Here is a 14,658-nt window from a genome sequence, read left to right on the forward strand (position 1 = left end):
GCAGAGGTTATTTGGCTGCATATAGATGCAACTGTTTAGCTGACTAAAAATACAACCTGAAAACGACTCTTGAGCTCGTGTCTCAAAACTTCAGAATCAGACCAAATCAATGTGAACGAGGCTTCAAGTATTAGCAGGCTTTGCTCAGAAAGTTGCATGAGGCGGCTGGGGAAAGCAATTAGCGACTCCATTTTAATCTGCGTTTATTTATTAATGCATGCTTTTATTTTTCAGCCCAGAATGTCATTAAAAGATTGTGGCCACCCGTGAATGCCTTCAGCTGCACTGTGCACTTATAGGGCACAACTCACCCCTGCTCCTGTAATGCTCCACCTTGATCGGATGGATTAAGGAACGGAGCAGCGTTTGCAGCTCAGGCATGCTTCGACAAGATAAATCTGAATGCACGGGGTCCAGGGAAGTTCAAGCCCAAACGTACCTTTGAACAGTGAAGTTCCTATCTGCTTGATTATTGAAGTCTGACCCTCAAGGTGGTATCCAAAACTGAGTTACGATTCTCTCCCTGCTCAAAACCCCCACCATCATGTGGTTCTTCTCACCTTTCCCTTTGTTGATGTTAAATATCACACGGTGGACAATGTGTATCCAATAGAAACAGCCAGGTTTCTCCTTCTCCAGAGCCTGGTTTCACACCCCTGGAAACACCCTGGCTTCCCTCTGAGCCCTGCTGCATGGGGAAGGTCTCTTGTACTTATAGCAAACGTACATTCAACGATCAGCTGGCCCGCAGTAGATGCTATTTTACTACGTTTTGTCATTCCATTGACTTTGCAACTCGTAGTGCACAGAGAGATGTTTGAATGCAAGGCGAATAATGGGACTGAACAACATTTCCACGTGAAGCTCAGAGGAGGAACTGTTTGACATCAGGAGGAAATACCCATGGTCCAGCTGGTTACAGATCTACAGCTGATAACAAACTATATAAGGCATTCAAGAAGTTTACACCTTTTTAATTGACCGAACAGGATTAAAGCTTTCAGACAGAGCGGCTAGATGAGGTTGCTTGGGGCTCACACCTCTGTCAACCCCTAGGGTCTTGCTTGGGAAGCACGGAGCAAGCTTGTGGCAAAGTAATCCATTTAACCTGATTGCAAAGTGGTCTGAGAGAGTGTCCTCTAGCACTCCACAGCCTGAGGAACTTGACCTGAGTTGTAAAACCAAGGAAGCAGCATCTCCCCAGAGACCTTGCTCTACTCTTCCAGTTTTGTCTTTCGTGCAAGGCCAGGATAGTTTTTAAACCATCCTCCATGGAGTGCTGGAGAATGTCAGCTTTTGGTTTTGCTTGGGCATTTGAGCCCCTGATGGTGAGTTCCACCTTCCCCTGAAATAAGCCACACTCAACATCACCAGACACATCAATGTGCAGCGTGACTGATGCTCTCCAGTAACAGCAGCTCATAAATTATGAAAAATGACTGCTACAATTAACTGAAAATCAAATTTATTTGCAATAAACAGCAGGAGATGCATCGATTTTCATATTCTATGCTCACTGTTGCCTTTTAAGCTGGAAGAACTCAAGTCAATAAAAGGAAGATAATAAATATCTGAGACTTTTTAATTCAGATCTGGTCTATTTTTTCCTGTGCTGACTTGCACGTTTGCTGGCACTCTCGCTCTAGCTAAAACCATTTAAATGCTGACTTGTTTATTTACTGAATTTATTTGGTCAATTTGAAATGTTTCCCTCCTCTGCCTTCCAAACCAATGCAGGAGAAAAATTCACTTTGCCTTGTTGATGTCGAGCAGGCTAATAAGGCTTGGTTTCAGCTGGCATGAGGCCAAACAGCACCACAAAGTGAGGTCTGCTTATGGCTTTCCGCCAGTGGAAAATGTGGCACTGGAAGTCTGGGGTTATTGTTTGTTAGCAATTTTCAGGCCAGTTTGGGGACTTTCAGGATAAACTGGGAAAAAAATTACAAATTGAAAAATCTGTGGGTCATATATTAGAAATAGTACTGCTGCCCTGACACAGTTAATCTTAACTTTTCTCAATTAATCTCAGCCACTTAGACCAGTGGTTTTTACTATTTCTCAGTACCCTACAAAATTTTCCTAGGGAAGTATGAACTTGTGTGTAGCAAATTTATACTCGCGGTCAATAGACTGGCTTTTCTTATTTATCTTTTGTGGGCTTCTTAGAAGTCCATGGACCTGCATGGCCTTGTAGACCCTCAGGTTGAAAACCACTGACCTGTACTAATTCACATCTATCCTGCATGGTGAATATATTGTATGAAGTGAGCAAACTCAATGACCTAAAGGGTTGCCTTTTCTTTATAACTTCATAGATTCCTTAGAGAGGATCAAGTACTTCAGAGTTGCTAAGAGGGAAACTCCTTTTATGATTGCAAAGTAGTACTTACAACACCTATTGGCCCTTCTGTTAATTATTGCCTGTTGCAGTTATCCTGAAATACAAACACGAAACCCATGTGCACAACGATACTTCTGAGAGTCATTTTGCTTGTGCGTGCCGTAAAGATGAGTCTTGCACCAAACCCGCAAGTTTGTGGTGTTTGAAGAATGAAATTAAGCAGCCCCAAAGTTAAAGGAGTGCAGTTATATGCATCCCCTTTGGGGAGTCAGCTTCTCCAAACTGCAGAGGGTGTGCTCAGTGCAGCCTGGGTCAGCTATTCTATGTTCAGTGTCTGGAATGCTGCCTACTCTATTTGACTCACTTTGCCATTTTAGGCTTTTCTTGATGGACTTCTAAAAATAATTTATGTGAAGCCCTTCCTGGTTTCAGAACTAAGATACTCATGTCTCTACAGAAAAATGAAGATGAGACTACAGCAGGGGCCAGAAATCTACCTCACGCAGGCAACAGCAGCAGTGAAAATGTAATTGTGCTGACTTCAGGCTAGCAATAAAAAGAATACCTGGCATCTCTGTTAGGACTGTTGAAGCCCATGCTGACCCATGAACTTCCACATCTTCACAGCTACTGTGACCCAGATCCACTAAATGGACTCCTGTAAGTCCTAAAAGTTGTTCCTTACCACTCCTTTAATACTGGAGCATGTCCCCATCTCAAACCTACTCCCTGCAGGCCATGTACAATGCCAAGGGCGGTTCATCCTATCAGCAGCTCAATTGCCTGCCTTCTTCCAGGCTTCAGGGGTTTTGCTGTAGCCCCAGGTGGACATTGGCGCTCTCCCCTCATTATCTTCTGCCTTGGCATTCTTGTTGACAGAGCAGGCACATGACAGTGAAAAGGTCTCCTGAGCAGGCAGGGACTTTCCACACCACGTCAGTACTGTGCAGCATGTGCTCATGGTGGGAAGCAGCAAAGGGCTGCTGGAGTCACGAAAACTAAGACACAGAAAATGTATCTGAGTCTAAACTAATGAACATAGGCTAGTGGTATCCCACCTAAGGATATTGGTTTGCATGCATCCCACGCCTGTGCAATGCATCAAAGATGTTCCTTGTTGTTCTCTTTCCTCATATCTTGCTTTAGGCCTCAGGGTCCTTCAGAGGTTGCCTCCCGCCCCAGGCCCAGCTCTCAGCTGATCAACTTACACTGCTTGCAGCAGCATCTGCTGAAATGTGCTCACCTGCTCGGCAGAATTCATCGGCCTCCTGGTGCACCATGTCTTTGACTCTATTGCCGTAGGTCAGCCTGGAGTCTTGATCATAAGCCTTCAGGGTCTCGCTGGAGCTGTAGGACTTCTGGGGTACCTTGTTGTCCTCGCTTTCGGCTGAAGAGCTGGTGTAGCGGCGCTCAGTGTCGCGGCGCCGAGTCAGAGATCGATACGGTTTTCTTTCTTTTACATCCATGGCACCCTTGTCTGAGTATTGAACATTAAAATAACGACGTCTTCGTGGTGGTCAGATTGGAATAACCTGAAGGAGGCAATAAAAGAAATAGCATCTAGGTTCATGCCTTTGGGCACCTAAAGGCTAATTTGCCTTCTTTATACGGTCTTGCGCTGAACAAAAGGGATGTTCCTTAATGGACTGCAGGAAAACCCTGTTAGAACAAATACCAATGGGAAGGAAACGTCAGTTATGTGTGAATCATTTAATAACTGCCACCACTAGTGGGACACGTACATGCAGCAACCTGCATCTGTCTAAGCTGGGTGCACTTGGGGATTTTAAACTGATTGTGATTTTGCTGTGTCTTCTTTCCATGGGAAGTGATTCAGACACCTCCAGGAGGCATGCATTCCGTACATCAGTCACCTAATCTCTGGGAAATCAGGCCGTGCTGAAACGTCTCTATGGAGGCAGCCAGAAGACTTTGGAAAAATGCTGTTTTATAGTTTTAAAAGTGTTTTGATAGATAGTGGGGTTAGGAGGAATGAACAAAAGAAGTGGGAAGGGAGGGGGAGAAAAGAAGAATGAAGGGGCGAGGTATGGATGGAAATTAGATGAAAATGTCTTCCTCTTCAGAGGGCTCATCTTTACTCAGCTGGAAATACATTAGAACTTAAGCAGAGCTGAGGAAGTGTAAATAAATGATAGTTCTCTGCTTCGTGTGACAGCATGGCCTAGGATTTATGCCTGTGGGAAAACCAGTGTATGTATGCACCAGTATGCAAGCATACGTATCTGCATACAGAGAAAATTGATATCTGAAGTTAAACATGTTTTTAAAGTATTTTTGTCAAAATACTTAATAAATTGCCTTTTCACTTTATTAAATGCAACAGAAGCCACGGGAAGAACAGTCAATGACTTGCAGTAAGGTGGTAAAATATGATTTTGAATACCTAAACTGGTTTATGAGGAAAAATACTGATAAAACCCACAAAGCAGACACTGAAATCTGTAATTACAGGATTCCTTCTTAGGAACCGAGTCCTCCTGACTGCTAGAGAACAGAAGCCGAGTCCCTAAATGCCCCGCCAGGTTATTGTTGTTTACTAGAGTATTTAAAAACAGAAAGGAAGAGGATCAGAGAACACCTATCAGTTCTTGGTCTTTTCCATAGCAAATACATATGGAAATGCGTTGTCAAGGACTGAATCACATTCCGTTAGGATTTCCCTCTTGAAAGGCTAAATTTTAAACATACTAATAAGATCTTGCTCCTCCATGACTCTCAGACCCCAGCTTTGCTTCAGATGCTGTGCCCTGGGTTTGCGTTGCAGTACAACAGAGTTTGGTGCAATAGTCGAGGATGGATGTGCTGTGAGCTTCGCAGGTTGGTTTAAAGGGATGTGGTGTAACACAGCACTTATGGTTCTCAAAACCAGGAGCCTGTGAAGTGTGGAAGACTCTTACCACAGGTTCTGATAACCTACAAATCATAACACTAATGCAGAAGCCTGAAGCCAAGATTTTATTAATTCCTCACTTGCCAGGCGGTCTGGCACAAGCATAACTAAGCAAATTCTTGAGTTGATGAGAGACTGCAGGAGGGACCAAGAGCTGCAGGATGGCTGTGAGATACACCTGCAGCTGGGCAAAGAAAAAAAGGGTCCCATCCCTATTCCTGCAATTCTGACTGTGCTAAGACTACTCTTTGGCTTTTCTCCCTTTAACCTCCAAAACAAACTTTTCAGTGACAGAACCCAGTTCTGATGGCTTGTACAGTTTCTGTGGCACTCTTCCTGGAAAGGAAGACACTAATGAAAAAAAAAAAAAAAATTAAAGTCTACTTAATTCTCTCCCAGTCTATTCCAGTGATGGCAGCTGACCAAGTTCACACTTCCCATTTGTCAGCAAAACACACAGAAAGTACAGAACACAAAAGGAAGGGTGGTGGGGAAGGGGGGAGCGCCTTATAGTTGAGCTTTACTTAAGTCATCTGCAGAGATTTGAGCACCACTTTGCTTTTAGCAGTATGTAAACCCACCAAACTTACTGACTTAAATTCATTCATATAAGTTCAATATGGTGAATGTAAATGAGATTACTCACCCGCCAAAATTTACAAATGTTACAACTTTTGCAGAGTAAAGCCCTGAGAAGTGCAAAACCTAAGGCCTGAATGTAGAAGCAATAGTGAAGAAAAATATGTTATCCTAAGGACCGGTAGCAGTGTGTAAGAGATCAGCAAAATACTGGTAGATATTTTGCTGCATCAAATCAAACATATTGGCACTTTCACACTGGAGAGACTTAAAAGGAACAGAGCACTTGATTGCTTTTCAGTGCACTGTCTTCCACCCTTAAAAAAAACAAAAGCTTTCTGTAGCTTGAAAAATTATGCCCCCCCTTCCCCCCCCCCCCCCCCCCCCCGCAATTGTTACTGAATTGGTTTGTCTCCTTTCTACCATCTCTGTTTGTGTGAAATCCTCAAAAGAAACAGGTTTGTTATACCTTTTAATAAAACACCTTATAACAGGCTCCTTCACCACGGTGCTGTAGTAAGAGCTGTTATAATGAACACTGAAATTGTGGTTTACTGTCACGGGGCACGGAGATAGCAAGATGTGAGCAAGAAGTGGTTACTATATAAGAAAGAAATGAGGAAAGGTGGCTTCTGTCTGCTCGTGAGTATTTGAGTATTGCAGCAGTTCCTACCAAGGGCTAGTCATTTAAAAACCCTCTAGTGCGAGAGGTGCACGTGCCAAGAAAACCTTTCTGCACAGTTAGAGCCACAAGGTACAAACAGGGTCTGTAATTACCATTAGTAACCTTGCAACTTAGGAAATGGCCAAAAAACCATCAGGAAATTGACTGAATTCCCACCAGATGAAGGTTTTTCTTTTCGTAAAGAAAGGTGCTGAAAAAATGAAATTCCTCGTACAGTTCATCAAAAATAGCCCTGTAAATTTGCACTATTCACATACACATTTCTCCAGAACAGTGCTCCAATTCCCAATTCATTCATGTCTTAATAAATTTAACTCCTCTCAGCCCTTTCTCTCTCACCGCTTGGCTTGACTTTTCAACTAGAAAGGTCACCCCCAAAACACATAATGAAGAATATATATTTTTTTTTATTATTTTTTTTAAGAAGGAACTGTTGCATTTAACTGACTTAAGTAAGTTTCCAGCACCTCTCCATGGACATGCAGTTCTTGTCATCTCTTTTTATGGCCCAATTCCCATTTGGTTTAGATACCTTGCCTTCAATGGGATTGTGTTGTCAGGGAATTTGCCTCATAGTGTTTCTGTGATAGATTATTACTTTTTATCTGCTACTTTTTGTGTCTTGATTTCATTTCTGCTACGATTTCATCCGTGCCATCAACACCTCACATTTTTCCTGACTTCTCTGGCACACAGCAAATACAAAGCATCACACTCGTCTCAGTTACATACTCAACCACCAGTTTCTTTCCGCCTTTAGCTCATGATTGCGCCTCATAATTTTAAAAGCTTCCATAAACTTGCTGGACCTGATATAAAAAAAAAACAAGGCTTCTAATACTGTCCATTCCATCCCTTCACTGCTTCTCCCTCCATAAAAGCACAAAAGCCTTCTGCTCTGAGCCATGTCTATTTGGAAAGAGCTTTCTTGTCCCATAGTGCAGTGTTTCTGGCTCACTTTGATTCTTTCATCCTACTGCTGTCTGCATAACATATCCAATTTCACTTTTTTTTTTGGTTGGGTTTTTTTTTTTGTCCTCCAGGCCAATTAACGGCAATAGCTATTCCTATTTTTGTCAGCCCTCTGAGTGTACAATCCCAGCTGGACCACAAGCTGGTTTGGAGTACAATCCACAACAGAAGCATCCTTAAGGCTTTATTTATTCAACGCAGAAAAATCTCACTGACCCCAGAAAGGGTTATTCACATGATAAAGCCTGTAAAATCAGACTCCTTGACATAGTTATATTTTTCAGAGGTCCGGGACTCTTCTGGAATCCTCGCATATATGTCAAGAAGTGGAACAAAAAATCAGCTTTCTAGTTCTGCAGTAGTGCAGTAAGCACAATGTTTATTTGCAGCTCTTTTTATTTTGCTTTTGCTTTGGTTGGCTCCCAAATAATCCTTTTTATTATGTTTTATCCTTTATATCTATCCTCCTCATTCTCGATTCTGTTGCTTTTTGTTGCTCTTTGGAGCTTTGATTAACCACACCAGCTTTGTGCTGCAGCATCGCACTCAATGAATGGCAAGGGGAATGATTTATTTTCTGAGTCACCGCTCAAAAGACAAACTTCCATCAATCAAAAACCAGACAAGAGAGTGTGACACCACAAAGCGATATGCTAGGAGGCGCTTACAGCAAAAGGGACAGGTGGTCTTTGATAGCTGACTTACATTGCAGGTCACTAATCACCGAGATTAGCAGCAAGGTGATAGACAGCGCCTGTTCTGGAAGGCAGCATGTCACATCATCCAATTTTCTGTCAAAATGTGAGGGTTTAAATGGTAGAGATAGCTTTATGTGTTTCCTATATAGTTATGGCAACAGGGTGATTGAGAAAGCTGGAAGAGTGAAATACACTGTCTCCATGAGAACATGAGCATGAATCCCGTTGAGTTGATTCAGTCCACCTTTGTGCTGGAGGAAGCAAAGTGACTTCCTGTGGCCATTTGTTTTCCTCTGTAAAACTGCCTATGCAAAAATGGCATCATCTTACTTGGCAGGACCTGCTTTTTGTCTTCTTAAAGTAGATCTTCTCATTCCATTGCTTCGGGCAATTTTTTCCCCCTCTTTTTTATTGCTGCTGCCCTTTGTAGAATGAGCACAGCCACAGAATACTGAGCAGCAAGCTGGATTTTATTTTCCCTTCGTTGGGCTCCACAAATTGAATCATTAACTAAGACTTAACGCTGGTGAGCAGTGAGCGAGTATCCTTTTCTTCACTTTATAGAGGGAGAGATGAGGCAGGGGAAGTCAGAGTGACTTGCTTAAGGTGGTACAAGAAGAAAGCAACACAACTGAGAGCAGACTCAATCTCCTGGACAGAGTCTGATAGTGAGCCCTGGATTTTTTTGAGAATCAAGTCACATCAGCACAGCAGAATACTTAATTGAAAAAAAAATCTTAGCCAATGCATGTCTGAAATTTTTGTGTGAGAAGAGTAGTGTGAAGCTCAGATATTATTAACAAGATGCTCTTTCATGTTTGGATAGTGTCCTTCAGTCAGAAAGACTGTGGAGCATGTACAATTGCCGTTGGGTCTGACCAGTGAAAACCCATGGTGAATGATGAAAACCTCACTCAGTCAAAAGAGAGGCAGCTTCTTGCCACGTTGTACAGTAATACTCTCCAAAACACGAACAGATACCACTGGGGTCAGACCAGCAATGTTATTTGGTTGGTTAGCTCCAACTCAGGATCCTAAGCTGCAACCAACGATGTTGTGAGTTCAGATGCTTCTGTGGCTTTGTGGCTGTGGTTATTAATATCCTACACCAAATTAAGTCATCACTTGACATTTAACATTTTATCTGAAAAAACACGGTCCACTGTCACAGTCTCACCACGTTTCCATGAGGATGCAAATGCCTGCTTTGAGGCTCTGTATTCTGGTTTCATGACACAAAATGTTGAACTTGGGAAATCTTGTTTGGTCATTTCCATTTGTCCAGAAAAATCTGTGATATTGCCTGCCATTCAATGTCTGGTCTAAAGCACAAAGCCAGCAGAAATGTATGTTTGAGTCTTCTGAGGTATTCAGCAAATATTTAGGCATGTACTTAGGGGTGATTCAAATCAAATTTGTATTGCTGGGTGATCAGAGGCTACAACGATCTGATCTTAGCAAATACGCAACCACAGCTTAAACAGTGTGATGCTATTTACCAGGTTTCTGGGACATTCCTCTATAACATAAGAGAGTCCTGTGTTTTTTATTAAACTTTAAGCTTCAGATTTATAATAGAGGTTCAAATCCCAGGAGGCCTTTGTAGGAAATAAATTAAGCTGTAGGTATAACATCCTCACATTTTTGGCAAAGGCTTTGGAAAGAAGCAGGCACAAGAGAGAAGGATGAAGAGTCGAGTTAACACTGCTTGGCTTCAACCCAGCGCACAAAGAAAGTAACAAAAACTCCCTTTTCTGGTCTCAACCGCTAAGCCTTTCTTCTACTGGTAAGAGACTTGCTAGGCAATTGGTAATGTCCTGTCCAAAAGATGTGGTTTGTGACCTTTTCATGAATAAATCTAAAACTCCAATGAACTGGAGTCCCAGAAAAGCTTGAAACAGTAGTTGAGATTTGAAGTATGGTGGGAAAGCATGAAGAGGGCTGGAATGCAATTATCTCAGTTTTTTCTGGTTTGCAAACCCCTAAGTCTTCTCTCACGGGCTGTAGCCTTTAGCCTGTGCTAGGGGAAGATTTGGGGGCCAGAAGTTAAAAAAAGCTTTCAAATAGTTTTTGACTAATATAAGCAGTTTGCAGCTGCAGTCATCAGAACCCTACTCTGGCTTCTCCCAGAATGGAAATTACTTTGGAAACAACCATGGTTTTACATCGAAATACTCTTTATGACTCTATTAGCCATCCTTGGACAAAGTGGGTTTTCTTCAGAACCTCAATTTAATAGATAATGCATAAAGGTATTTAAATAATAAATGCCAGAAGAGCCAGCCTGACAATGTAGACTGATTTAGGTTCAGCCTGCAATTTTTTCCTGATTCACTATGTCAGACTGAAGGTTGGGGGTGTGATGTGCCAGGCATCCAGAAACTGTGTGAAACCAGCCTGTGTTTTAGCAAGTCCTAGAGTGAGAAAGTGCTGGTGGCATCAAATGCAGGTAGTCACTGAATGAATCCCACTAAAGCATTCCCATTCTTCCTCCATCAGTCACCAGCTGCTAATGTGGGCTCTTACCAGAAATCCAGGAGACTGACATTTAAGTCCTTAATTTGAATCAGACAGCACAAGGTCTTGAATGTGTCTCAAAGACCCTAGGTGAAAGCCCTAGGCACAGGTTTCCTCAGTCTGCTTAGGGGAGTGCTTTTTCTCCAGGAAACAAACAAATAAACCAGAGTCTGAAAAACAACCAAATGTATTTGATAATGTCTATTCATCTCCTAGACAATAAGGAAAGACTGGTACAAGGTTCACTCAAGGTGGAAGGATTTGCACTCGCTTTTGGGTAAGCTTTGTATCTAATCCTTTGTAGTCTTCTGTGGCCTACAAGGAACTTTTATATAAAATCATAGAATCATTTAGGTTGGCAAAGATCTTTAAGATCGTCAAGTCCAACTGCTAACCAGGACTTCCAAGTTTACCACTAAACCATGCCCCTAAGCAACACATCTATACATCTTTTCACCACTTCCAGGGACGGCAGTTTCACCACGTCCCCAAACAGCCTGTTCCAATGTTTGACCACTCTGTCAGCACAGAAATTTTTCCTAATATCCAATCTAAACCTTTTCTGATGCAACCCGAGGCCTTTTCCTCTTGTCCTATCGCTTGTTACCTGGGAGAAGAGATTGACCCCCACCCGTCTAGAACCTCCTTTCAGGTAGTTATATAAGGTCCCCCTAGTAGTGGCCCATATGAAAATGTAGCATGAATCTCAATACAATTCCCATGCATGCCTTGTGTCATTCAACCTCTTCATCCCACAATGTGGTGAGGGAATTCCCATGCTTAGATACGCTCCCTTCGTATCCCTGCTTCTCTGCTAAGTAAACTGAACAAGGAAACTAGGCATCTTTATTACTCCTGCATGGATTCGATCAGTCATAGGCAGTGATTACCTTTTTGTGAGCTTCTAGGAAAAATAGGAAGAAACAAAGGGTCTTAATTGTATATAGCTATACAAAGCAGAACTAGCAAACTTCGTAAGACATGAGAGGCCAATGAACTCTCTGTTACGCAGGAAAACTTTTTTACAGGGTTGTGCATTAACTGCTCAAATAGCTGACTATACTCAAAACCTTCTTGCCTGTTGTGTGTCAGGCACTCGTGTCTAGCTGACCATTCTATGAGGAGCTCCTGAAATCATGCACAGGAGAATGATTGTACTGAGTCAAGGACCATCCAGCCCTGTATCCTGTCTCCCACTGGTGGGTGTTTTGGAAGGGAAGAAGGCAAAAGTGTTTGGGAAGAGTGATTTAAGGAATACAGTTGGTCCTTCCCCTCGGTACACTTCTGGAAGGTCAGCAAATTTCTTAGCAGGACCACTGGGTTTGACAGTCCATGAACCTGTCCTCTGAGAGTTTGTTTAATCCCATTTGACTCCTAAATACTTCTGGCCTTTGCAAACCTTCTGTGAGCAGTCCTCCAATGCGATTATGTGTTGTGGGAAAAAGCACTCGTCTCCTTTAAACTTGCTGCCTGGAACGCACAGGTCTTGCCTCTTCCATGGGGATATTGATGAGCTTACAGCCCTTTCCATAAGACCAAGGCTTTGAACTCATACCCGCTCTCAGACGTACCTTATTGATCACTATTGTACATGATTTCTGCTCCCACAGAGGAGAACTGAGTGAAGGCTGGGACTCTTTTAAGAAAGAAGGCATGCCTGCCTTGTTTCCCTGCAGTCACCACTGCAGGCTTTAATCCTGCCTCTAAAAACATTGACACTATCAGGAGTGGCTGTGCTTGCTGCAGTAAAACTAAGAAAGAGGAAACTGCTGGCAGGTAAAGTTTCAAGCGTAAAGCTTGTCATGTATCTGTATCCCTCAGCAAAAGTATCACATGGGTGTGCACCTCGTACGTGAAACAGAGTTCAGAGAGCATCTCCTGCGCTATATCCTTCAGATGCAGCCCCGTGTCTGAGCTGCTCACAGGGTGACAGCTTGAATGGAAGGAGAGGTGTAATGTAAAATTTGCAGTATATGAATTCTTTCTCCTATTTTTTCTTCTTTTTTTTTTTTTTTTGGCTTGGCTGTGAACATAATAGAATAATAGCTTATGCTTGCCTTGGCTGTCACTACTGCAATTGAATGGCAGGGAATGCCATAGGCTCAACTGAATTTGGATGAATATACTCAAAGGTACGCTCAGAAACTATTGCTAGGGACAGATCCATTTTGTACCTGCCTATTTATTAACGCTGCTTATATTAGAAACTTCGCAGAACAGTATGACGGAAAGCTTCCCGCAGCAGAGGGAAGCTCTCACCTAATCAGTCAGGGCAAACAGCATAGGGGAAAGTGATTATTACCGTCTGTCTTGCAGTCTTGTGCAGGCAAAGGCAAACATCTTGTCCAGGTCACAGGATTCAAGTAACTAACACCCAAAATTCCTGCAGGATTAGTCACGAGGCCAACTCGTCCTTGTCTTACTACAAGATAATGTGTAAAATTGTCCTCGCTCTTGTCGCAGATGCTGTGGTACTGGGTAATCTTTCCTTTAGCAGGAAAAGAAACAAACTTGTTTTCTTGTTCTGATAAAGTCCCCCAAAAGATCAAACGTCAAACTAAGTTTATTAAAATATGAATTATCTGTAAAAAGACCACAAAGGCCCATGAATTGATTTCTGATAGTCTATGGATGTATGTTAGGAATTCTTTGTGAGATAATCAGAGAGCACTGAGAGATGCTAGGGATTGATTAAGCACTATAACCCCTACTGCATCCAAAGCTTAACTTTAAATTACACATCAAGCTTATGCAGTAAGCAGTATATTTTTCTTAGGTAAAATGCTTACGGGGGGTAAATAGAGAGATAAAAATAGTAAATTAGAAATAGAAAATAATCATTATTTGTTCTTTTCTTAAACAAAGGGTTCCCTCATTGAAATAATGAGGAGGCGTATCGCCTGTAAGAAGAGATTTTAAGCAGATACAATCCTTCTTAGAAAGAGAACTCCATCCAACTTCCCCACCTGTCAGGGAGCATCAGTCACTGTCCTCTTGACATAGACTACAGTCTGGCTAAAGGACTTCCATCTGATTGCTGGGTTGCAGCTCTGGACAAACATGTACAGGATACGAACCTCGAAAACAGACTCTTCCAGATGTACATGCAGGAGGATGTGGGACTGCGAGAATGTGTTAAGGAGGGCGCTTAATAAGGTAATGATAAGCAATACGCTAGCTCAGGTGATAATATAAAACTTTGCGCTTATACTATCCTTGCAAAATTCTGCTTTCCTGCTTGCCTAAAGGTATCAGAATAACAGCAGAGTTTAGTTTTATTCACTTTGGTTTTTTTTTAACACCATGGTAAAAAGTCAGAAGGTAAAATTTAGATTCTGATTTTATGCTGCAATTGTAAATCTATATGGCTGAGAGAACAGGCTGCCCATAAGAGAAGCAGAATATCTCACCTAACTTTGGGTATCAGTCCTGCAAACACTTACAGCCAAACTAGTCACACCTGATTCCTTCTACAATCAGTGAAGGGTGGGGTGGGGTGGGGTGGGGTGGGGAAGTCATTTCCAGGGCAAGATTCACTAAAAAAAAAATTAAAATATTAGACATCTATTACAGATATAGATAAATTATTACCTGTAAGTGACTCTTTCCTTTTACTGACTCCACTGGGACCCTAGGTTGACTCGTTCAGGAGTAGGAGCCTAAATTAACCACACTGTGGAGTTCTTCATTCACGTTGTTGCATGACTGTGATTTCTTAACGAATTAGCCCTTCGAGTGGGTACATTTGCACCTCTCCCATGCTGCAGGCAGCCCAGACGGGTGGCAGGGAGGTGGCCTGAATAGGGTCACACAGGACATCAGAGGCAGAGACTGCACAACCCCCAGCTATTATTTGCACTTCAGAAGCCTGTTTGCTGGAGTTCTTGGATTGTGTGCCAGTATTCATGAAAGCCAAATATTTTTCACATTTTTCAGTAGATAAAATGTTAGGTAA

The 14,658-nt window shown here is 42.3% G+C and overlaps 1 protein-coding gene across 6 annotated transcripts in view; it reads right to left on the bottom strand.

The window, feature by feature from the left end:
• The window catches only part of TENM4 (teneurin transmembrane protein 4), a 358,119-nt gene extending 354,244 nt beyond the window's left edge, over positions 1-3,875 (bottom strand). For 4 of the 6 annotated variants that reach the window (XM_037377893.1, XM_037377894.1, XM_037377891.1 and 1 more), the window contains exon 1: positions 3,585-3,872. In XM_037377893.1, coding sequence (XP_037233790.1) covers positions 3,585-3,807 — 223 coding nt within the window. In that variant the 5' untranslated portion in view covers positions 3,808-3,872. Of the gene's footprint in view, positions 1-3,584 lie in introns of all 6 variants that reach the window. The other 2 variants (XM_037377895.1, XM_037377897.1) reach the window with 1 other exon arrangement.
• Between the last annotated feature and the right edge of the window lie 10,783 nt (positions 3,876-14,658).

Source organism: Falco rusticolus, chromosome 2 (assembly GCF_015220075.1).
Source record: "Falco rusticolus isolate bFalRus1 chromosome 2, bFalRus1.pri, whole genome shotgun sequence".
Lineage (NCBI taxonomy): Eukaryota > Metazoa > Chordata > Aves > Falconiformes > Falconidae > Falco > Falco rusticolus.